General features: G+C 42.7%; 1 protein-coding gene across 1 annotated transcript in view; it reads right to left on the reverse strand.

Annotated features, from left to right (window-relative positions):
• Window positions 1–26,244, reverse strand: part of LOC144821717 (uncharacterized) — a 714,421-nt gene that overhangs the window by 224,056 nt on the left and 464,121 nt on the right. Inside the window, exon 24 of the mRNA XM_078678931.1 lies at window positions 14,526–14,727. Coding sequence (XP_078535057.1) covers window positions 14,526–14,727 — 202 coding nt within the window. The remainder of the gene's footprint in view (window positions 1–14,525; window positions 14,728–26,244) is intronic.

Raw genomic sequence — 26,244 nt, forward strand, 5'->3', positions numbered from 1 at the left:
TTTTTCTATTCTCTCTTTCTTCTTCCGTTCTCTTTTCCTCTCCCTCTTTCTTCCTTTCTTTCCTTACTCTCTCTTCTTGGTCTTTATGGTCTTTTTTTCTACTTTTTTGATATTGATAATGTTGTTGAAGTTCACGTGTTCCACTTGTCTTGTTTCTTTTATAGATTTACCCTTTTCTAACGTTTTTGCTTGTTGTGTTTTATTCTGTACTCCCCTTCCTGCAGAGTTTATCCTTCATTTGTTTTGCGTCTCTCCAATCCTTCATCATGTGTAATCTCGTATCGTGGAATGTCCGTGGTCTTGGAAATCCTGTCAAGCGTCAAAAGGTACTGTCCCACTTGTCTAAACTTCACTCTCAAATTGCATTTCTACAAGAGACTCATTGTTATGATGTGGAGTCGTTAAAGTTAAAACGACACTGGGTGGGGCAAGTTGTTTTTTCTCCTGCTTCTAATAAGAAAGGTGGTGTCGCTATATTATTCCATAAAGCTTTGTCAGTTCAAATTATTTCTACTGAACATGATGATGACGGTCGATGGGTAATGGCAAAGATTGTAGTCCAGAACAAAACATTAGTCTTATTGAATATCTATGGCCCTGTTCGCCCTGATCCCAAATTTTGGTCGGATATCAAAATTCTCCTATCTTCTACTGATTGCCCTAACATTGTTGTAGTCGGAGATTTCAACCAATGGTTGGATCCTTACTCTGACAGACTATCCAAATGTAAATTGCAACCTGACAAAACTCACAAAGCTTTCCAGTCGGCCATTGCCTGTCGTCCATTTTTTGATGTATGGAAAACGTGTAACCCTGATTCCTTTGAATATACTTTTTTCTCTAACATGCATCATACCAGATCTAGAATAGATTATATTTTGGTCAGTAAATCCTTGCTCCCCTCTATTCAGAAGTCAGAAATTGGCTCAATTTTTATTTCAGATCACGCCCCTGTTTTTGCCACACTTGATTTTTCTCTTTCCTCCTTGAAGTTTAGCCGTTGGAAATTTAATACATTCCTCTTATCTGACCCACTTTTTGTCAAAAATGTTACTACTTTCATTACTGAATTTTTTACTTTTAATGTTCCCTCGGATACTTCCATTCCCAACACATGGGACGCTTTCAAAGCTGCCTTGCGTGCCTTTGTTTTATCTTTTGTTTCTAAGAAGAAAAGAGTTGCTAAAGCTAACTATGAGGCTCAATTACTTAATATCAAACAACTAGAACACACTTATTTTACCTCTAAAGATCCCGCTGCCCTTACTGACCTCATTGCTGCAAAAACAGAACTTAATAAATTGGCCACTGTTGAAGCTTGTAACATTCTACTTAAAATCAAATCTAAGTATCACGGGGGTCAAAACAAGGCAGGCAAGATGTTGGCTAATTATCTGAAAATTAAATCTGAACGTAAAACCATTGGCCCTATTCTTAATGAATCCACTAACAAATTAGTGTCCTCTGATGAAGATATTGCTGATGTTTTTCATGACTATTATCGATCCCTTTACTCAGATGACACTTTCCCTTCCACTCGGAACCTTGATTCTTTTTTTTCTGGCCTTCCTCCCCCTCCAAATCTTCCTGACGAATTTGCTTCCTTAGAAAAAGATATTACTCTTCAAGAAGTAATCTCTGCAATCCATGCTTTGAAAAGATCTAAAGCCCCTGGTCCTGATGGCCTCCCTGTCGAATTTTATTCTACTTTCTCCTCGATTTTTGCCCCTAAACTTTTACAACTCTTCAATTCCTTTATTACTCAAGCCAAGGCCTCAGGGTGCTTCATGGACGCGTTAATAATTATTATTCCCAAACCAGATAAGGATCACTCTCACTGTAAAAACTTTCGCCCTATTTCCCTAATTAACTATGATTGTAAAATTTTTGCCAAGATCCTCGCCTCTAGCCTTGATAATATCATCCCCTTTTTGATTAAAACAGATCAAGTTGGATTTGTAAAGGGTAGGCTTGCTTCAGATAATGCACGTATGTTTGCTAACATTATTGCCCTTAGTAAGAAATATAAAGACCACCTTGCCGCTCTGTCTTTGAATGCGGAAAAGGCATTTGACCGAATCAATTGGCAATTTATGTTACAAACACTCCAATGGTTTGGTTTTGGGCCCTCTTTTATTTCATATATTAAATTATTGTATTCCTGTCCTCGTGCCAGTATTTTTGTAAACAATCAGTTTTCCAAATACTTTTCATTATCCCGTGGTACTAGGCAAGGTTGCCCCCTATCTCCCTTATTATTTATTCAAAGCCTTTAACCTTTTCTAGAGCGCATCCGCAATAATGACATGATTACTGGCTTTAAGTTTTCTTCTGTTCACACAAAACTTTCTGCATATGCGGATGATATCTTAGTCTACATGTCCAACCCTGTTGATTCATTACCTCATTTCATGAATGAAGTCCAACTTTACTCATCTATCTCTGGCTATAAACTCAACCTATCCAAAACCGAAGTCCTGCCCCTGAACTCTGAATGCTACCAATACATGTTTAGTGATACGGAATTTACTTGGTGTCCCTCCAAAATTAAATATCTGGGCATTTGGTTTTCTTCTTCCATTAAAGATACTCTCAAATATACCTTTAACAATTTGATCCAGAAACTGCAAGCTCTTCTCCTCCTGTGGTCCCCGCTTTTTCTTTCCTGGTGGGGCAGACTGGATACTATTAAAATGATGATTACTCCCCATGTGTTGTATACAGTATCCATGCATCCCATCAAAATCCCTAATGTATATTTCTCCCGCATAAATTCTTTATGTACAAAATTCCTCTGGAATAACAAACACCCGTCGTTTGCCTTGCTTAAACTTTCTCATCCTAAAACTGAAGGAGGTGTCCGATTCCCTCTGTTTAAAGCCTACCATTCTGCTTTTTTACTTAAACAATCGTTTTCATTGGCATATGATTTTCAGACATTGCCAGTCCCTAATTGGTTTTTTTTTTAACGTTCCCTTTTGAAGGATTTTTCTTTTACACAGGTTGCTTTTATGTCCAACTGTTCTTTTATTTCACAATACCCCATTTTGAAATATTCACAAACTCTTATCTCTAATACCTTTTCTAAAGATGTGAACCCCTTGCAATGTTTTTTAGCTTCCATTATTTGGTATAATAAATTTCTTAAATATAAGGGTAAATCTTTTTACTACAAGTATTGGAAGGAGAAGAATGTATCATTTGTATATCAATTCCTCCATAATTTCAATATTGTTCCCTTCCAAGATTTGCAACTAAGTTACCAACTTCCTGATGCTCTTTTTGGCGAATACACTATTATTGTGACTGCTATTCAATCCTACTTAGCTACTTTCACGCTTCCTACAGAGTTTCCCGTTGTAACCCCCCCATCTCCTCTATATCCTTTGTTCTCTGCCCACATTCCTAAGGCTGCTCTTGTTTATAACATTTTGCTATCTGATGCCCCAACCCGTTCTAAATCTACTGTTGAACTTACTTGGGTAAATGATTTATCTGTTTCTTTTTCTATTAATATGTGGGAGAAAATTTGGGCAAAGTTATTTAAAGTTTCTGCAGCTGCCCGTGTGACTCAATCTCTATATTTTGTATATTGTAGAGCGGTTATTACTCCCATTAGCATTTGTAAATTTTCTCCTAATTCCTCTCCCTTATGTTGGTCTTGTTCTAATGCTCCAGGAACGTTAATCCATTTGCTATATGAATGTGCTATGGTTTCCTCCTTTTGGAATTCAGTTTGGAAAGTTTGCATGTCAATTTTTAAGTTTAACAATGTTATATCTTTTATGCATGTTTTTCTAGGATCCCTTTCGCCTGATATTGATATAACTTCATCTGAATCTAAATTGTTTGACCTTTTTATTGCTCTAGCCCTTAAGGTTATTCTATCGTCATGGAAAGATAATTCCAAAATATCTTTATCCATGTGGTGGCATTTTATTTGTGATGAACATAGAATTGCTACTGTATCCTCTTCCTCCATTTCTCAAAAAATAAAATCTGATCTTCTATGGCTCCCCTTTACTTCCTATCTTTCCTCCACTACTCTATCTCACTGAGTCTTATCTACCTTTTCTTCTCCTCTTCTTTCTTTTTCCTCCTTTCTCCTTTCTCTTCTTTCTTTCCTTCCTTTCCTTCTTCCTTTCTCCCCTTTTATCTTATCCTCCCCTTCCTCTGCATCACCATTTTTTGCTGTATTTAATTATATAATAGTATGCCTGATTGTATCTCCCTATTCTTGTTCATATATTTCCATTTTGTTTTATGGCATGTATTCTGTTCTATTTGCAAAAATTTTCAATAAAATATTTATTAAACAGAAAATAAAAAAAAAGAAGAACTCTAGAGAATTCCTTTCAGCTACTGTTGTGCGTTTCTACTACTGTGACACACACACAAGTGCGCCATTTTGGAAAGTGTGTCTCCAACAGCTACTGTGACACACACACAAGTGTGTCATCTTGGGAAGTGTGTCAATATTACTAATGTACACACACACATACACTAGTAACTGGTGTCATTGAAGGTACTCTTTATTTCTCTTTCTTTGCTTTTATTATATTGTGCCTATTTGACAGATTTACAAAAAACATGGCTATGGCAACCATGAACTTACCTGCTCCACAACAGTTCATGGTGAAGTATTGTGAGGTCTCAAGCCAAAGATGGGAGGAATGGAGGGACTACCTCACTAATTACCTTGACACTTTTCAAAGCAAAGAATTACCTCCGGAAAGGAAAAAACATTTTTTACTTCATTGTTTAGGTCCAGGGGGTTTGAGAGTGTATAATAGAATTCAAAAGATGGAGATAGTAATGTTTTTTCACAGGCTATTTCGGATCTCAATGCATATTTTGCACCTACGGTGTGTAAAGCTGTTCATTGGTTTAATTTTTACCACCGTAAACAGGAACAAGGAGAAGGTAGAGGATTACGTTGCTTCCCTCAGAAGGTTAGCTTTGTCTTGCAAATTTGGTATTATAGAAGGAGAGTTGATAAGGGACCATCTGGTCATACATTGTAATAACAAGAACTTGCGAGATAAACCGTGGATCAATGGTGATGCACATTTACGTGAAATTACTGCCATCATTAGTAAGGCAGAATTAACCACTGCTGTGCTAAAACAGTAGTACCAAAAGCAAAAATGGATAGTAATGATGATACAGTCAAAATTATCAGGAGCACCAATAATACCAGTTTAGATAAAGTAATAAAGAAAAATGATTTCCAATTACCAAAAGAAAAATACAAAAACAGAGAACGCACTGTCTCTGACACCAAAGGTATGTGATACCTTTGTGGTAGCACATCTCATTTAGCTAGTGACAGAAGATGTCTAGGTCTTGGCCAAAGGTGTGCTTATTGCAAGATGTCTGGACACTTTGCATGCGCTTGCCGCAAGTCCAAATCCGTTAAGTGTATTGTAGATGAATATGAGCATGACATTGAGAATACGAATTCAGATGATGACTCTAATAAGGTGTGTTGTATAAATGACAATGAATGCAAAAGGAAAAAAACAATTTGTGAATCAAAGGTGGGTGGCGTAATAGTAACCTTAATGGGAGATTCAGGGTCTCCCTACACTATTGTAAATAAAAACATGTGGGAGGAGTTATTCTGTAAGAAGATTGGTGACCACCTCGAAAGCCCTGACATACGAGTCCGACCTGTAAGTTACACTGGTGAACCCATAGACCTTCTTGGTTTTAGGAAACTTACCTTTGAATTGCCGTTTGTAAACTACACATGTCTGTTGTAGGACCTTGTGTTCTAGGCTGGTGGGATCAAGGTCAACTCGGTATACGTCTTGATCCTAATAGCTCTGATCCAGTTTTAAGTATTGATCCCCCACAGGAACACCAATGTGAAGATATGTTCAGTAAATTCCCAGGGTCTTCTCAGGGGACATCGGGGAACTCAAAGGTTTTTCCTACAAAATTGTGCTCAAAGACTGTGCTAAAGCATGCATCCATAAGGTTAGGAACATTCCCCTAGGTGTCAAAGATGAAGTAGTGGTAGAATTAAATAAACTAGTGGATAAAAACATTATTGAAAGTGTAGAGTCATCTGATTGGGTCGCCCCCACTTGTCGTCGCGCACATGGCCAACGGCAAAATCTTGGACTTGAGGGAACTAAATAAAAATATCCTTATTAATGTATTTCCCCTCCCTAAGATATCCGAACTTCTTTCAGCGACTAAAGACATGGTATGGTTTTCCACTATAGACTTAACGTCCGCCTACCATCAAGTTCCCTTGCATGAAAAGTATCAACATTTTACAGCGTTTGTCACTCTCATTGGTATTTTTCAATTTAAACGTGCTCCTTTCGAATTAGCATCAGCTGCAGCGATGTTCCAACGCATCATGTACCAATTCTTTAAAGATATGAAAAATGTACTGTTTTTTCAAGATGACATTCTCGTCATGGAGAAAGATCTAGCAGAACATAACAGTGTTTTAAGCAAAGTCTTACAAATTCTGGAACTTAAATGGTTGACAGCTGAAAAATCCAAGTGTAAAATCGCAACAAAAAGTGTGACATACCTAGGCCACGAAATTAGTGCTTTTGGTATTCGACCCAAGTGAGTACTTATTGATGCTATCAAGAATGCACCATCTCCCCAAAATAAGGAGGAAGTCAGATCCTTCCTTGTATTAGCCAATTTTTTTTCTAAATTTGTGTATTATTTTACTGACAAATTGTATTGTGTTAGACAAATATTGAAGAAGGGTTGCAATTTCTCTTGGTCGGATGAATGTCAAGAGTGTATGGATGGTATAAGGAAAGACATCTGCTTTGCCCCAGCACTTCAAGGTTTTGATCATAAACTTAAAAGCTATATCACTAAGGATGCCAGTTGGAGAGGTTTAGGGACAGTACTATCCCAGTTACAAAGTGATGGATCTGAGTGTGTAGTCGTTTTTGCATTAAGAGCCCTTACTCCGACGGTGGAAAAAAATTCAGTGATAGAGAGAGAAGCCCTATGGTGTTTATGGGGACTTAAGCATTTCAGACAGTTTGTTTGGGGTACCCGTGTCATCTTACGTACTGATCACAAACCCCTCCCTAAAGTTCTTACTTCACATGGTCTTAACAATGTTTCCCCTAGGATCTCTTGTTTCTCAGCACAACTTTTGGAGTTTATTTATGATGTTGTCTATGTCCCAGGCATTCGTAATAGAATTGTGGACTTTTTGAGTAGGTATCCCTTACCTGTTGACGGGAACTGTGGTGATGATTGGGACCAATGGTTTGTTGCTAGTGTGTTTAATAAAGAATTAGCTAGTATTTCTCACGATGAATGGGCGGACAACATTTCTCTAGATGAGAACTTCATGCTGTTCATGATTTTATCCTCAAAGGCTGGCCTGACAAATGTTTCTTACTTAAAACGGTCATTCAATTTTGGGAAATTAGAAATGAATTGACTTTTGAAAATGGCTTATTACTCAGGGGTGGCAAACTTGTACCACCTAAGGTTTTTCGTGATAGAATTATTAATTTATGTCACAAAGAAGGCAGGAATCGTGAAAACTAAATGCAGGACTAAGCAGTCGTATTGATGGCCTGGGGTCGACAGAGACATTGAAAGAGTTGTAAGAGACTGTTGTGAGTGCACTAACTCGGACAAAAGTTTAACCACATTCAAACCTAAATTACATCCCATTTTTGTTCCCGACATGCCTTGGGAAAGGATAGGTGTTGACATGTTTGGTCCAGTTAAAACCAAGGAAGGTTTACAGAAATATATCTTTGTAGTAATTGCCCATTTTTCAAAATGGCCTGAGTACAGGATTGTGGAGAGTGTTGATACTGAGAGCCTGTTGTATTTTCTGGGCGATGTGTTTGCCAGGGAGGGCCTCCCCAAGGATTTGATTTCTGATAACGGTGGCCAATTTGTTAGTGAGAAATTCACATTTTTTATAAAGGAGACGGGAATTGTTCATAGAACCACATCTAATTATCATCCAGAGGGGAATGGAATGGGTCAGCGCTTTATTAAGAGTTATTAAAGGCGTTATTGAACTTTCTTTCAGTAATGAAAAGTATTGGGAAGTTGAATTGAGGAAAACTGTGGCTGCCTACAGAATTATCAAATGTCAATCTACTGGTCACTCACCTTTTGAACTTATGAGAGGTCCTTCTCCCCACACGAAAGACAATATGGGTTGGCTTTTATGCACTAAAATTGTTTCATGTTTGTTTAAAAAAGATAAGCAATCTTTACAAACCAACCAAGGCGTTCTGGTTGAAAAACAATTGGAGATTAGTAAAAAGAAGAAAGTTAGTTAACAGGTGGGTGATGTAGTGAAGGTTAAAAAATGAAGAACCGTACGTAAGGGTGGGGGCTCATTTTCAGCTCCCCTCAAAGTTGTCAAAATTTTGTGTAATTCTGCACTTGAGCAATGGAAAAGTCTGGAATGCTAATAGAATAGCTTTATTTAAAGGACAAAAAGAATCAGAACGAAGTAATGGTAAACAGTCTATTAAATATGATTGGATTGATGATGTCATTGACACTGTTATTAATGGAAATTTCTCCCACGTTGAACCAGTGGTGATTAATGATGATGAACGGTGAACAGCCTTTACAATGAAACTTTTACAACGCACTACCTTTACAACGCAACTTTTACAACACAAACTATTACAACGCATTGCTCTGGGGGGCGCTCTAGGATAGGGAATAGGTTAATTTACTATCCAATAACCTTCCCTAGTGTCCACGGGGTCTGGAGTTGGAATAGTAAATTAAACTATTCACTATCCAGCACCCCAAAGCACTATGCGTTGTAATGGACTGCGTTGTAATACTTACGTTGTAAAGGCATGCGATGTAAATGCATGCGTTGTAATGTCATACATCCATGATGAACAACTTTCGTGACCCACCACATCTGCTGCCTCAGGGGTACATGGTATGTGTGCGTCTGATCTAACAGCTGTGGTGCCTCGCACCAAACGTATATTCTCAATACCCAAGCATTTGAAAGATTATGTTATACATTAATAGAAATTTATTTAACGATTCGTTTTTTTTTTGTAGGGGGGGGTGTAGTATTGGAGTCGCTCATGTGCTCGAGCCGTCTCGTGATTTATGTTGAAGGCTCATGCGTGCTTTGATGATCGGATGTAGTGATTCTAGAGTGTTGGGGTGGGTTAGCACTTTGGGGAAAGAAACCGTAACTGTCGTCTGCGTCCGCATTAATATGCTGTCTGAAGGGGTTTAAATTGTTAATAAAGAAGTATCCAAGTACCATCGCCTGGCGTGTGATTGGAACACAACAGGACCTGGGCCATGAAGGACCTTAAAAACAATGCATAAGATCTTTCATGAGATTCTGAATTTAACAGGCAGCCAGCGAAGTTGTTGACACAAGGTACTGGCATGAGATCTTCAAGCTCTTGTAATTAGGCAGTCTGCTGTATTTTGAATAATTTTCAGCTAATTTAGTCTTTGCCATAAGGCCTAAATATAAAGATTTGGCATAGTGAAGCCAAGAGCGAATTATTTCTAGAACTACATCCACTGATAGATAGGGCACTAGCTTCCTGGTCTGTCTTAGCAAGAAAATACATTTTGATATTACTAAGGAGCTTTGAGGTTTCATGGAGAGTTTGCCATTGACAATCACGCCCCTCCTCTCAGCAGCATCTTTAGCCGATGCATAGTTGTCTAAAAATCAACTTTATTGTTAATGACAAGCACCTCTGTTTTTCCTATGTTGAGTTTTAGGATGTTCAAGCCCATCCAGTTCCATATGTAATGCGTTACATTTGGAAAGCGAACTGAAAAGAAAAATTAGGTTCCAGTGGCACTAATATCTGTGAGTCATCTGCATGCATGTATATTTTACATCCTTTAGTTACGAGTTCCTTATCCAATGGTTGAACATATATGTTGAAAAGGTTTGGAGACTGGGAAGTACCCTGTTGAATTCTGCAGGTGTATGCAGCCAAGTGGCCAATAATGAGGAGAACTGCATTACCCAGAAGAGGTCTGCCAGAAAAGATTACAACCAAGTCAGAGCCTTGGCCTTAAATTCGGTCGCTACAACATCGTTCAACAGATATTATAGCCAAAGTGCCCAAGATAGCTGACAAGTCCAGCAATATCAGAGCAAAAACTTGCCCTGAGTCACTCTCCTTTCAGGTCATTCATAATGCCCAACAAAACAAACTATGTGTTGAAAATAGAGACACTTACAAAACACACTCAAGAACATGGCCTTAGGTTTGGCTAGACTTACACCTGTGAAGTGATAGGATACCCTCCTAGGTGACAGTGTGCTCTACAAATCCGCATAACATAACACAACATACCATAGCATAACAATTGTTGTAAAAATGTTGCAGTTTCTACCATCCATGTAGCAGAAATTTAAAACCCTTTGGAAACAAAGTGATGTGCATCATTTAGCAACCCAGTTACTATAATGAGTGTGGACGTTTGAAATGTGTAATTTTTTTTGTTTCACAAGATATACCTTGGGTTATCTCGAGTTAAAATTAAACGTGTGAGTTTATTGAATGTTTAAAAGTCATTCAAGATACCGCAAGGGAATGTCATGCAAGACATTTTCTGTGCCAACAAATCCCCCACAAAAACAAAATATGCGAAATCTCACACTCATATATTTTCCAAATGTATGTGTAATGCGATTAATGCAAAATTATGCAAACTAAGAAAGTTTACATTTAATTTTGCACAGGCCATATCTTGAGCACAACGTGTCAAAATAAGTTGTGTACCCACCTAGCATCCTAAAATCACTGGTGCATGGCGGAGGAAAGAGGAATGGTTACATCTGGTGTGAGGAAAATAGGGAGTAAAAGAGGGGAGAGAACAGATTCTTGGGAATAGAGAGATTTGTCTTCTCACCAGACACAAAAAACAATGCTGTGTGCATAGCCGACCGTAGGCACCTACTTGGCTGATCAGCAAGGAGGTAGTAGGAGAGGTGGTAAGCAGGAAAGGGTTCAAAATGATTTGCAAGAGTGAGGAATTATGTCCTGATAGAGTTAGACAACGGGGATGGCTGGTATATATTCACTGAAGTAAGCCAGAGAGATGTATCTAACCACACTGTTTAGGGCCTCATGACAAGTCCTTCGGATAAAGGTGAGCGGATAATGGAGGGCCGGAACCTTTGATTTCAGCTGATGTCCCGCCACCCATCTCAGGCCATTATGAGGTCTTTTGACCCTGGAAATTCAAGTAAAATTCTGCCTGCTTTTCACCTAACAGGAAATAACAGACTGCACACATTTAACACCCACTTGGACCAGGTGGTGAATGTGTGTGGAGGCTAATTTCTGGCCTATAGTGCAGATGCAGTTGGGTGTGTGAAGGGCTAAACAGGTGAGGTCAGATTTTTTGCTGCTCTCCTCATCCTGCCTATGGTGGCCGGAGGTTGGGGAATGCAGCTCTGCACTAACTTCTAGGCATGTTCTCAAAGGACACGGAATTATTGGGAAGTATCCAGAGTTTGTGGGCCCAAAAATGCCGGGCTCAGAAAACCAAGGTATTTAAGAGTTGGCCAGAACAGTATCACCCCAGGGGACCTTGGTGTCAAAAAGATAAACTGTATGCACAGGTCTTATTCAACGTGCTAGCTGCAACCGCTGTTCAGAAGGAGCACTAGCTTTCCAGTGAGTGGAAATTGAGTAAATAAATGATTTTAACAATTCAGTCAGAGAGACACAAGAATGACAGAAGCTTGAATGGCAGGCATCAAAGATAGGGGCACTCAGGGAACCATCATTCAAACCACCTCCAATACTGTGATTCAAGCAGAAAAAGCAAGGCAAAAGTCTATAGGTCTGGCTTTTGAAAAATGAAATTAAAGAAGAAAGACATTTTTTTCCTTTTCTTGCTTTTTTAATGAAAACAACATCAACATTTGAAGTTGCACATACATTTGAAGTTGCAAATACAGAAATATGAAAGCTGAAACGACGGGAAAACATTTTGTGGGGGCTTGATCATCTGAGCTGATCCTTCCTACGTTCAGGAACATATCGACTATTAAATACATCTCCTCTAGCATACTCTTGTTACCTAAAATCACTACATTTGAAGTAGATGACTGGGCGGAAAGTGACCATAGACCTTTACGAGCAATCCTGCAATTAGTCTCCAAGTACTCGCCTCTGCAACTCCCTTTGGGCGAATCAACGGAGGAGGTACAACACAAAGTCCTCTCTAGAATTAAATGGGAAGACAACCTTGGAGAAAAGTTAAACAACTGGATCACATCAAAAGAGGCCACTGATACGCCACTCAATGTACTTTCACTATTGGAGCATTGGGATGAACTTGAAGCAGACCTTCGTTCAGCCCTACAGGAGGACAGTAGCTTGCGCACAGAAGAAGCCTCCCTATCCGACCAACAGCACCTCATACCACAACTAAGGAACAGGCTACTACTAAGCTCAATATTCGAAGAGCGTTAGCGAGCAAAGGACGAGGTATTAAAAACATCCCAGCACAAACGGTCACAACATACAGAGCAGTCAATAGGCAGATCGTCCGGCAACAAACAAACAAGAAAATTGAGAAAGAATGGCTAGAATTATTTACCATCCTACAAGAGAGAAAGAACTCCCACTTCTGGAAGCACATAAACAGACTTAGCAACTTTGCTTATACTAAGGAAAACGGCATGGCTAAAAGGGATTTGATTGCTTACATCAAGTTCTTATACTTGGACGATCAGGCGAACAAAATAACGTCCTACCAGACAGCTCTAGCATTAGACTGCCACGCACAGTCATCCTTCACCCTCACAGAAGCCTTCTACAGTTTGTCATCTCCGAAAGAGGTACCATGCTTAGGATAGAAGAAGAGTGAAAAGCTGTAGGCCTCTTAGTGGTCTTGTAAAGTTTGGAGGTCGGATGGGCAAAACAAGACACAATGGCGGTATGGAAACACAGGAAATGAGGACATGAAAGAGGAGGATTGGAGGAAAAACTGTCACCCTTAGGAGGAAAAACAAAAAGTGATGATTCATCTAGGAAATTGAGAATCTGCACAGCAGAAAAGAAAATGATCAAGTGAGATAGGACAATTCTGAAATTCGGAAATTGAAGACACAAAGGAAATTTGGGAAACATAGAATCATAAATAGGCACGAAAAATGAAATGTGATCTGGCAAAAGCAGTGCAACAAATGTGTGGATTTACTAAGGTGAGAGAGTGATATTCCACCCCTAGTGTACAAATATTCAGTTTACATAATTATCTGTGGTGCAACCGTAAGTATTGTGTGTTGGAATGATGGGCAAGCCACAGTAAATATAGACGGACAGTCCCACCAGCTTGCAACTATCAATAGCTACGTTTCTGAAAATAAATATAGTATGCTGTCCTTCTCCTGGTTAATGAGATCAATTATTTCACATGTGTTCAGGCTGGCAAACTAGATCTGTTGTTTTTAAAGTCTGCTGGTGGCCTGGATTGGGGTAGGTGATGTTTGCACAAGTGCCTGCTTGCTAACTCTGTTGAAGAGCATCAGTGCGGCAATGAGATGTGGATCGTAAGGGTATCCCCATTCCACTGACATATAGTCGGCCCACTCGTTTTCCAGAAAAGACAGAGTCCACCGAGTTATCCAGAGCATAATTTGGCAGAGTTGTCCATTCTAATCACCCCTTTGTCTTCCAGCAGTATTAGTCATTTAAATGTCCCTCCACAACAATGCTATGGTTCCATGGCACCAACCCTACCACTGATCATTCTAACCACCGTCAACTGTCAACTGTACATTCTAACTCCACATTCTATTTCATACTAAAATGATATCACAGCAGAGAGAGACATTAGCATCATTACATTACAGTCACGTGCAAGGAAGACAGATACAACCATGACAATGAGGCTTGGAAACGAATGCACTCCCTAAAGGATCCGAGGGGTCCAGGCATGGTCTGAAGTAGCAGAAAAGCACCAGGTACGGAATGCTTCATGACCCCAAAATAAATAGAACGATAAATAGCGCAACACAACAAAACATTCTCAGTAGACGTTACAGAGGGAAAATCTAGCATATTTCAGTCCAGAACTCCTTCAATTAGAGGATGATTCAAAAACATAACGTTGGGAAATGTTAAAAAATAATTCATATGACATGCTTTAGCCTCCGATTTGTCCTACATTTACATATCGGTGGATGATTTAGGGGTATTTGAATACAAGGCCTTGCATCCAGAATCAGCTTTTGTCTTTGCTAAAACAATTCCAATTATTTCCCTGCATATTATGGGGAAAACACCTACAGCACATGACAACGGGTGTCAGAAATGCTAAATTCCAAAGGCGCTGCTTTACACATTAGAGTCATATGTTCCATGATCTGTCCCCATGATGTACAGTGACATAACAACATATGTTTTCTGCCATGCATACAGAAATATATATATATTCACAGATTTTTAGAAGACATACATCAGAATAAGAATGGTAACATAATCCACTCTGTATGCATGCCTCAAGTGCACAGCATCAATGGATACCTGGAAAATGGGCCTGGGGGTCTCAGCGAAAGAGGCCATCCCCCTGTCAGTCAGGATGAAGAGCTTCATGTCTTTGATCAGCACCACGTCGGAGCTCTCCATCAGCCCGCGCTCCACGCGCACCGCGCTGCTTTTGCACTTGGACTTCACAATGTTCCACACCGTGACGACCCCTGGCCGAACACTTCGGCACACCACATACCTGCAGAACAAAATAATCATTACTACAACGAGCAGGGCAGGTGGTAGCCTTATCGCATTTCAGGAGACGACATTAGTCAAACAAGCCATGTGCATCCTTTACGAACACATAGGAACACATAGGGATACGAAATTAAACATTTTTAAACTGTCTCCGCGGTTTCAAGGAGATTGTTGTCCGTAAATACTGCATACATGACAATCTCTTAAACTACAAACTACTTGACAATAAGAGAACAAAGCATGATACAGACTGCATGACCCTGCAAGAAAGAGCACAGGTTGCATAGGACACAGCCGTGCGGGCCTTAGTGCACATTTTGTCAGAGCTAGCACACGAGTCAAAACACTATTTTTATGGAGCAAGCAGCAAAGCTGATGCGAAAACCTCAAAGGTGGTTTTAACTATTCTGGGTTGCACACAACAGTATATTGTTGGCGATTATTAGCTACACCCATTTATCATCATTGGTCTCTTACATAATAAAAACAGGATGAAACAATGGCAAACCACCTACACCTCAACTATGAGAAGTGCCTGACTATTTTACCTCATATGAAGACACAATCGGGTATAGTTATGTGAGATTATTTTATTTTGTATAGCACTAGGTCCCTTGAGCAACCTCTTGGATCTGTAACAACCACACGGTGTGTAGCCCTTTGGCCCAGGGTGGAGCCACCATTACAGAGCAACTTAGCAGCATGTATGAGCAAGGGGCAGGGCTCATACGTGCTGTGAATGGTGATAGGGAGTGAGGCTTGATGTTGGAAAGGGCTGGGGAAGAGTCGGCAGCAACGTTCTTTCCGGATGTACTCAACAAACACGCGCAGGCAGTACCTGATGGCTACTGGACTTTCAGAGGAGTACTAATTGTATAGCCAGTGAATGTGCCCTTTCTGCTGTACCGCTGCCTTTCATTTCCTGTTTATGGGCCAGTGCAGTCCAGCTTTTTTGCTTTCGGATTGAATTTGAGGGTCGGAATGAGGATGTGGCGTTATGGCCAGAGGTACCGACTTTGGAGCTGGGAACCAGTTTCGAGTCTCAGCCTCTTCTCTACATCCTTTGACCCTGGGCAAATCACTTGGGCTTTATTACGAGTCTGGCAGTCCTCCTGGGGAAACAACCTTTACATTGCTGTCATTAGACCTCGATACCTTTACAACGTGGTCGTTACAATGTGTTACAATGCGATGCCATTACTACGCAAGTCAGTACATCGACTTGCGGTAGATGGCACTCTAACATAAGGAATAGTATAATTTACTATTCCAACACCTTCCCTACTGTTGCGTATGCTGAAGTTGGAATAGTAAATTATACTATTTCTAATGTTAGAGCGCCATCTAATGCAAGTCGATGTAATGACTTGCGTTGTAATGGCATCACGTTCTAACAACGCGATCGCTGTAACAACCGCATTGTTAAGGAACGCAATGTGATTGCATGCGTTGTAGCATTCTATATTATCCTCCTGTCGGAACACCACCACCGCATCGACAAGCGGACCACCAAGTCTGTTGTGCTCCCTCCCACCGGATTACAAATGTAATCCAGGGCGGACGGTCGATGTTGCAGCGCTCTCAAGGCGGCGGCTGTGTCAGGCTCTTAGGAGAGCCTTAACAGTAGACCGTCACCGTGACAGCCCCGCAGCATGTTCCTGCACAGTGTGGCATGCATGCCACACCGTGCAGGAATGGAGGTGTAATTCCAGGGGGCACAACATATGCCCCTTCCGCATGCACCTCAAGGCCCAGAAGAAGCAGGAGGCCTTATTTGCCTCTCCGCCATCCTAATCATGGCGGGTTCATTCTGACGAGGAGAGGCGAGGGTAGACCGTTGAGATTGGCCTGGGGCACTCGTGGGTGCCGGGGGTTTGACTAATTGTTTAAATCAGGTCCTTTTGTTTACAGAGCGATGTAGTGTTGTAACAATAACAGGCTGGCAGACCCTACAGGCAAAAGGTCCTTAGTGGCAGCTCATAGTAGTCCGTTCGTGAAATATATTACGACGTGAGTAACAGGTTAATATGGTTTGCATGGAGATGGCACAAAATTAAGGAGCCATGGAAAGGGTGATTTGAACGTCTTGATATAAACTGGTTGGTTGGTCTATCGGGTTTTCACATTTGGTTAAGCTCATAAGATGAAGTGAATTGGCTTGGAGCACATTGCATAATTGACTGGGAAAGAGGTTATGGCATGCACAGTAGTTTTCCTTATTGGACACTTAGGGGGCGTTTATGATCTAGCTAGGAAAGCCCTCCGTACAACTCGGATCTGGAGGGCTTTCCTAGCCAACAGAGCTCCGTGAGTCCAAGTGACCAATTCTGATGCACCCGTTTGGCGACAGACTCGGTTCGCTCAGGCTCCCCTTGAGCTCTATGGGATCCTGTATAATGGACACGTACACAAGCTCCCATAGCAAAAAGGGGTGGCTGGGGAAAAGCGGCACCTGCCACGCTGTGCATGCATGGAAAGGGGGGACCCATGGGGACCCCCACGGAGCAATTCGGAGGGCCTTGGGTGAAGGGGGGCCCGCTACAGCCCACCGAAGTCCAATTCCCACAGCTGTTTTTTCCCACGGAGACAGATTCAATACGGCTGTCCACATCATGCATCGTACGCGTTCATTCGGAAGTTGGCTCCGAACGAGTTGGACTGACAGGATCAGGTTCAGAAACAATTCGGTTGAAGCAGACGAGATCTTCGCGTCGTACTTGGTCGGGGGGAGATTCTGTCAGAAACATAGGCCCGATTCGTATTTGCTCATTCTGGAACCCACCTGGAGGCCTTCCTAACGAGATTGTACTCGGCCCCCTGTGTTAAATTTTTATTTTTTATTTTAGTTTAAACATTGAGTGAGACTTGGTTTATTAATTTATTTTTATAGTGGCCCCCCTTACAAAGGGTCGTTGGGTCCCGAAATGCATAGGGTAGGCTACAAAAGCCGTCGAAAGAACGGACATTCAAATTTACAGAAAATGTTCATTGTGTAAAAAATGAAGTAGTATCAATAAGCATTGAAATTTAAATATGTTAAATGTCACATATATTGTATTGGTTATCAATGTAAATGAATGCTTAAATATTGTAAAAGTGATTATGGTGATGAAATAACCATAAATCTTTTAAACTCAAAAGCATAAGAGTACTGGCATAATATGATTGAGTAATTTGTTCATATAACTTAAAGATAGCCTTGTATGTTAAAAACAACAAGTGCAGTGCACATAGGCAGCTTCAGGCTTAATGGTCCCTGAACTTTTTTCCTCTTTGTTCTCCTGGGGGCCCACCACCGTCGCATCGACAAGAGGAACGCCAAGTCTGTTGTGTGCCCGCCCACAGGATTATGTGTATAGTCCAGGGCAGACGGCGGTGATGCAGCGGTCTCACAGCGGCGGCTGTGTCAGGCTCTTAGGAAAGCCTTAACAGCAGACTGTCACAATGACAGCATCTGCAGCACGTTCCTGCACAGTGTGGCATGCATGCCACACCGTGCAGGAATGGAGGTGTAATTCCAGGGGGGCACAACATGTGCCACTTTCGCATGCACCTCAAGGCCCAGAAGAGGCAGAAGGCTTTAGTTGCCTCTCCGCCACCCTTTTCATGCAGGGTTCACCGCCATGAAAAGGGAGTTGGAAAGCCAACTCATAATATGCTTTGCGGTGCCGGCACCGGCACAACCAGCATATTGGAGCCGGTTGCAGACATCTGGTGAAGCGGGATCCTTTATCCCGGTGCAGCCAGTGTTCTCATGGCAGTCCGACCACCACCCTCAGAATACTGCAGCTAGATTCGCAGTGGTGGCGATGGCAAGTGTTTTTATGTCAAATTCTGTTTACTGAATTTTTGTAATTGATACAGAAATGTAGTACATAAGCAACAATTATCAAAGTAGGCCAAGAGTATCAAAAATCACATGTAGGTTACAGCTTGGTCACGAGTTCTGTAGCGTGAAAATATATTGATAGTTACATTCGCATTTGTTGCATTTAGTATTCTACGATCTTCCGTCAATCTGCCCTCTAGAGAGAGGAACATAGAAAGGAAACTTAATATACCTAAAAAAAAAACCCTTGATGTCATGGTGTAAATATTAATGGGGTGGTCATGAGTGCTGGGCGCCTGGGCCCATGGTAAGGCATCATCCTAGCTGCAAACTGTCAGCTGTACTGCTGTAGCATTATATATGGAACAGGTTAAGGGCCCCTTAACCTTGGGGCACATGCCGTCAACGGGAGGCCTTCCGATAAGTAACTCACTAGCGGGGACCATATGTATTCGAACCCTTTATTGGTGTCATCCACTATGTCGGTCATTCGCTCCAGAGCCAGCACCCTCCACAGCCTCGCATGCCATTGAGTTAGTGATGGTGCCTCTTGTTTTTTCCAAGCGGCAGCTACTGCCAATTTAGCCGCCCCTAAGCACAGGCACAGAACAAACCTATCGCTCTGCGCCTGGCGTTTCAGGATTGGGTCTCTTGCCCCCAGCAAGGTGTGTTCCAGGCTATGAGGAATTGGGTAGCCTAAGATGAGTTTGATTTGGGACAGGATCTCTTTCCAAAAAGGCTGGATGGAGGGGCAGTTCCACCAGATATGACGGAACTCGCCCAATAGACCACATCCCGGCCAGCACTTGTCCAAAGTGTTGGGGAAGATCTTGTGTAGTTTCTGGGTATATAAGTACCAATATTGCATGATTTTGTCATGCCTCAGAGGCACGCAGCGACCATTCTGTGATTACACGTAGCTGAGCCGCCCTATCATATCCCTGAAAATCCGGCAGTGCAAGCCCCCACTCCCTGCGTGGCAAGCGGGCCCTCTTCCCCAGCCAGATACATTTAGTAATCATTTGTCGCAGCTCCCTGAAGAGACCTTTTTTCACTGGAATGGGTAGCCCCTGAAAGAGGTAAAGCAAGCGTGGGAGCGCGTTTATCTTGATGGCATTAATTCTGCCCAGCCAAGAGATGTATGCAACACTCCACCTGCCAAAGTCCCTTTTTAATTGGCGAAGAAGGGGAGGAAGGTTGGTCCTGTAAAGATCTGAGATACGGGGGTGGGCTTAACACCTAGATAGGTAATCTCTTTAGTTATGCAGAAAAATGGTGACACTCTCTCCACCCGTCGCCACTCCTCTGTAGATAGAGTCAGATTAAGTAAGAAAGATTTGGCCAAGTTTATCTTAAATCCCGCCGCCCATTCAAACAGGGCAAGCTCCCCCTGGATAGCCGGAAGGGAGGTCAATGGCTCTGTGACCGAAAAAAGCACGTCGTCAGCAAAGAGCGAGATCTTATGTCCGTCTGAGCCAAACTGCACCCCTGATATGTCCGGGTTTTCTCTAATTTTATGCGCTAGGGGTTCTATGCTTAAAGCAAAAAGGAGGGGGGATAACGGGCACCCCTGCTGCGTCCCTCAAGTCAAGCTACAAGAGGGGGAAGCAACGCCATTGACCAGGACCCGGGATCTAGGAGAGTGATAATTGGCATGTATCATCCCTACAAAAGTCTCATTGAATCCAAAACGTCCCAGCACTTGAAATAAGAAGGTCCACTCCACGCGGTCAAATGCTTTCTCCGTGTCAAGCGTGAGAAAAGCCGCTGGGATGTCCTTCTTCCAAGCCTTCTCTATTATATGGATGATGCGCTGCAAATTATCATGGGTCTGTCACCCCTTAATAAAGCCTAATTGGTCCGGGTCAATAAGGCCGGGGAGCACCGATTCGAGGTGGGTATCCAAGATTTTGGCGTAGATCTTGGTGTCTAGATTCAGAAGGCTGATCGGGCGGTATGAGGAACAGGCTGTAGGATCCTTCCCCGGTTTGGGAATTACTGCCACAATTGCCTCTCCCATAGAGGGGGTGACCTGCTGTGTAAAAGCAATGACATTAAATAAGGTAGTTAGAAAGGGGGCAAGTTCTGGTGCAAAGGTACAATAAAAGTGTGCCGTAAACCCATCTGACCCCAGCGCTTTCTGTAATTTAAGTGTGACAATCGCCTTCTGTACTTCCTCAGGGGTAAAGGGTTAAGCCAAGACCTCGTTGACGGTCGCCGGGACATGTGGGAGGTCTAAAGAGTCCAGGTACTTCTTTTGATCCTGAGCCCACGGGTGTTCTGAGGTGTAGAGAGTATGGTAGAAGTCTTCAAAGGCATGCGCTTTCCCCTCCTCTGTCTTGTGTGAGATGCCCGCTTCATATATAATAAGTTTTATGTATTCCCTTTCCTGTTTGGCCCGTAGTTGGCGTGGGAGAAGGGACCCCACTTTGTTGCCTCCCTCATAACGCCTGGCCTGTAAGCGTAAGATGTTTTTTTCCACCCTGTTAGTGTAAATGGCCTGCAGTTTCCCTTTGAGGGCAGTAACTTTCCTTAGTGCCGGAGCCGATGGGCTAGTCTTGTGTGCCAGTTCTGCAGACTGCAGTTCCCTTTTCAACACGAGACGCTTCTCTCGCTGCTGTGTTTTCAGGGTAGTAGCCAATTCGATGCATTTACCCCCTACTACCGCTTTGAAAGCGTCCCAGGTGGTGGCATGAGAGGTAAGCTCAGAGAAATCTTTAATGGTTTGCCTAAGTTCATCACGCAGCAGTCGATCCCTACATAGGAAGTTGGGGAAGTACCAACACTCATGTTTTGGATGTATGGTTTGGCCAGATGAGAGTCATCTCGAGAGGGGCATGGTCAGACAGACAGATTGGGTGGAAGTGAGTCTGTAGTATCATGGGGAGCAGAGATTGGCTCACAAATATGTAATCGATGCTGGAGTATGTTCTATGGGAGTGGGCGAAAAAGGAATAGTCGCACACGGTGGGATTACTAATCCTCCACACGTCCACCAGGCCCAGGAGTTGGAGCTGCGCTCTGAGTGCCTTGCCAAAAATCCCCCCTGCCTCCCTGTGTGGGTTAGTCATGTTCAGCCTCTGATCCCAAATGATGGTGAAATCCCCCAATAGAAGAATGTCCCTGTGCATAAAGTTCTCCAAGGCCATAAGGAAGGAGAGTATAAAGTCCTGTTGTCCCATGTTGGGTGCATAAATAACTGCAAACGTGCATCGCCGGCCCCTCAGGTCCCCCTTGACCATAATGTACCTCCCTGCTGTGTCAGCTGTGGTTTCTCAGACTTGAAACAGGACCCCCGGATGGAAAAGCAGTGCCACCCCGTTCTGTTTGGAAGCGTGAGAGGATCTGAAGATAAGAGGATATGCTTTATGCTTCAGACGGTGTTCCTCTGATTTTTTTTGAGGTGCGTTTCTTGAAGGGCCGTCACTTGGACATTATGATCGAGAAAATATTTCCAAAGGCGTTGACACTTATTAGGGGAGTTGAGGCCCCGGACATTCCATGTTATAGCCCGGAATACTGTATTTGGTTGTGACTCTGCCTCCCCCTTCAAGCCTCCTGCACTGACTGTGTCCCCGTGCAACCCCCCACCCCTCCTCCCACTAACAAAAAGTGTAAAGAAAGCACCATGACATCGAACTAACTTAACAAAACAGAAGAAACAATAAAATCGAGTGTAGAGGATCCCCAACATAGAGAGAAGCCTCCTTACTAGAAGAAACTCGAGGAACGTAACCATTCCCGTTCGCCCAGCCCTTATAACATCAACTGTTAAGGCATATGCAGAAGAAAATGATACAGCCCTCTATGGCTGTCACATTTCTGAGCACCCTAGTAATAGCTACATAAATCTATCAGCTCTGGGGGCTGAATGTCCGGGTGTGTGCAAGTCGTCCGCTTCAACCACCCTCCCAATGCAATCTCCTTACCACAGTAGTGATAGGCAGCAATGCACTCTACTCAGACCAATCACCGCCCATTCATATGGTTCTCGGGTTGCGATTACCTGACCCAGGGCTACATCAATTTGATCAGGCCATAGGTTCCCCAAGTGTTGTGGAATGCAAGTCTTCCACTCCATCCATCTCTCCACAACAGCAACTAACTGTCGCTCTGTGGTGGGCGGGGGTAGAGTACCTTGTAGTCTGAGAACAGGTCAGGTCTGAGACCCTCCAGATGTGGAACTCCCAAAGTCAAGATAGATGCAAGTCCTCTGCTCCATTCATTCTCTCATGGACGCTCTCATGTCCATGGAAATTTTGCTCCATCTGGAACAAATGTCAATTATCCTTGGGGCACATAGAGCGCAGGATTCAGTCTGGAGTTTTCTTGCTCCCCTTTCCCATTCTTCATCACTGGCCTCCTCCTTGTCGCTCATGCTGTCGTACCCCTTCAGTGTCCCATGAAGATGTCACTCCGGTAGATGAGGAGATCTCTATTCTTAGCAGGTCTGCCGCCTCTGACAACTCCGCGCAATGGAGATGCTTGTTGTTCTATTGGAAGGCAATCTCGAAGGGATACGTCCAGCAGTATCAGACTTTCTTTTCCCTCACAAACTCGGTGATCGGGCGGAATTGTTGACGTCGCAGGAGCGTGGCCTGGGCCACATCTTGGTAGAGCGTGCATGTGGCGTTCTGGAAGGTGATCTTGTCAGTGACCCTCGCCTTTTGTAGGACCAGTTCCTCACCCTTGAATGAGTTGAACTTCGCCTGTAATCACAAGATCATCGGTTCTCTCCAGGAAGCCGCGGCCCCACTCTGTAGACCCTCTCCAGCCGGACCTCAGGACTGTCCTCCCCAAGGGCTGAGGAGAATAGGCCCACCATGAATGCCTCCAGATCCGGGCCTTCACAATCATCTTCCAACCCTCGGACGCGAATATTGTCACAGCGGGAGCGATTTTTTAAGTCCTCTCACTTGAGCACAGTGGCATGCAATTGGCCACTCAGGTCCACTGAGCCTTCTTCCAGGGGTTTAATACGATTGGCTAGCTCCTGATATTTCACTTCAAGATCTAGCCTACGAGTGCCCACCGAATCGACATCTGCCTTCAGGGTCATCAGCTTCTCCCTCATCTCTGCACGGAATGAATCAAAGGAGGCATCCATATCAGCTTAAATGCTCCTTTTTAAACTCCCGCAGAGAAGCCATAAGGTCCTCTCTGGTTAGCGCCATTGTTCCTGTCGATGATGACACCTCCTCTCCAGCCTCCTCTGTGCCAGCAGTGGCCAAGTAATTTGAGACCTTGTTGTTGGGGGCCTTTTGGGTGGCATGGGGTACCCACTCCTTGGTAAGCTCCTGGCCACCCCTCCATTTGCGTAAAACCAGTGCATACTGTCCGCAAATGTGCGGGATCCCACCTTTGTTTCTTCGCCCTCTCAGGGGGCTCCCCCGGCTCCGGCCGCAGTGGCTAAGAGGGCGGCCCTGTGGGCCACTCTGGCTGTTTAGCAGAGAATGCTATCCCTGTGTGGCGCACAAATCGGTGGACCAGGCTGTGCTCCAGACTAGATGCTGCTCGGTGCATGAACTCCCTGCAAGGCTCCGTGATACATATGCCCCCACTTCGTTGCTGCACACTGGTCTTGCACTTTATCCTATGTTTGCCATTTGCCATGCTGCATCAAAACCTTGCACATGCTTGAAGCAGGTTTAAGGATTGATACAGCATTGTGAGCATAGGACCCCAAGAGAATTGCTGGAGCTGTGTTATACTTGCAACCGACGTCAAGCAATAATTCATCCAAAAATTACTTTGCAATTTAGTTTTGTTGTTATTTTATAATAAGAATATGAAATATAATCTAAAAAATAAAATAAATATAAATATTTATATTAAAAATATAAGAAATTAGTATAAAACGAAAGACATAATAATTAATACATTTATAGATTATCATTGACAAAACCTTTGAAATTCACTGAAAAAAACATAGGTTTCACACACGTTATAGTTAGGAATTAGCATTTAAAAAACCTTGGAAACTCATTGAAAAAACCATAGATTTCACACACGTTATAGTTAGGAATTAGCATTTAAAAAACTATGCAAATTCATTGAAAAAACCATAGGTTTCACACGTTATAGTTAGCTAAACATTTCTCTCATACAAAACCTTTGAAATTCCTCCGTTATAGTTAGCTCAGCAAACTATAACTTGCGCGCCCGCAATGCACTGCTGATGACGTCACATATAACATCACTCATGACATGGTAAGTGACATCACTCATGACATCACTGATGACATCTCAAATGACATCACTGATGACATCATCCATGTGATAAATTGATGCTTCTTCTCACACCCTAATGTAACCTTTGATACACCTACTCTAAATTCCAGACTGCCATTCTCAAAACCATAGACACTCCAACAGCAATAACTACATACACACTCACTGATTCTTAGGTTTACACACGCATCCACTCACTCACCCGTACAGTCACTCATACTTATGGTCACTCAGTACAGGACTCTCATATGCACGCATACACCTATATAAACACTCAGACACCACCACTCATCCATAGAGGTACTCACACACCTAGTCAGTCATCCAACTAATGATTCACAGTGCCATTTACTCACCTACACAGTTATACACACACCGGCTCAATCAGTCATACAAATACTAGCACATTCTTACACTCTTATACAATCACTGATACAAGCACACACTCATCCATACTGCCACTCTCAGAATCACACACTCTCACTTATAGCCATTTATGTACTCCAACACACATATATACTGTCTTTCACATATGTAGTTACTCACACATGTACCACTGAGATATACATTCACTCACTAACACACCCATACACACACTCACCCACCCGTACAGTCCATCACAGATGCACTCTTAAAACCATGCACCCAGTGAATCCCCCACTCACACATCTATGCACAGAGTCACACATACCCCACCCACATAAACACTCAGGCACCCATACAGATACTCAGACAACCAATCAATAACACATATAGACACTCATGTAGCCATTCACAAACCCATGTAGCCGGTTACACACCAACAGACAGATGGATACAGATATTCACACAGTTTAGTCACTAACCCATGAATTCAGTAACACAAGTTTAATCACTCACTTATAGAGTCAGTCCCGCACCTACTAAATCATCCATTCAGACACTGAATGGATGATTTCATCAGTGATGTCATTTGAGATGTCATCAGTGATGTCATCAGTGATGTCACTGACCATGTCATGAGTGATGTAATATGTGGAGTCATCGATTTTGGAAAAGGGGGGTGGTGATGGACAGAGTTTCTGAATGATGCAGAATACTCTTACCAAGTCAAGAGATCATGGTTTTAATCCATCACCGTTTTTTAGCTCACTGCACCATCCCAGCTCAGAACCTGGCTATATGCAAATTAGTCTGTTCCTGTCCCAGTGCATGATGGGAACAGGGCAAACCAAACTACCAAGCCAATTCTTATACTGGGAAGGAAACAAGCTCCCGGGGACCGGTTTCTGGCATCACAGCCTTCTTCGGCCCGGTTTGCTTGAATCCTGATGGTGCAATGAGCAAGGGACTCACGTCTGAGTATACCCTCCCACACATAGTGTGGATAAAACCGATTTTGGAAAAGGGGGGTGGTGATGGACAGAGTTTCTGAATGATGCAGAATACTCTTACCAAGTCAAGAGATCATGGTTT

The sequence above is a fragment of the Lissotriton helveticus genome, chromosome 2_2, assembly GCF_964261635.1.
Source record: "Lissotriton helveticus chromosome 2_2, aLisHel1.1, whole genome shotgun sequence".
NCBI lineage: Eukaryota > Metazoa > Chordata > Amphibia > Caudata > Salamandridae > Lissotriton > Lissotriton helveticus.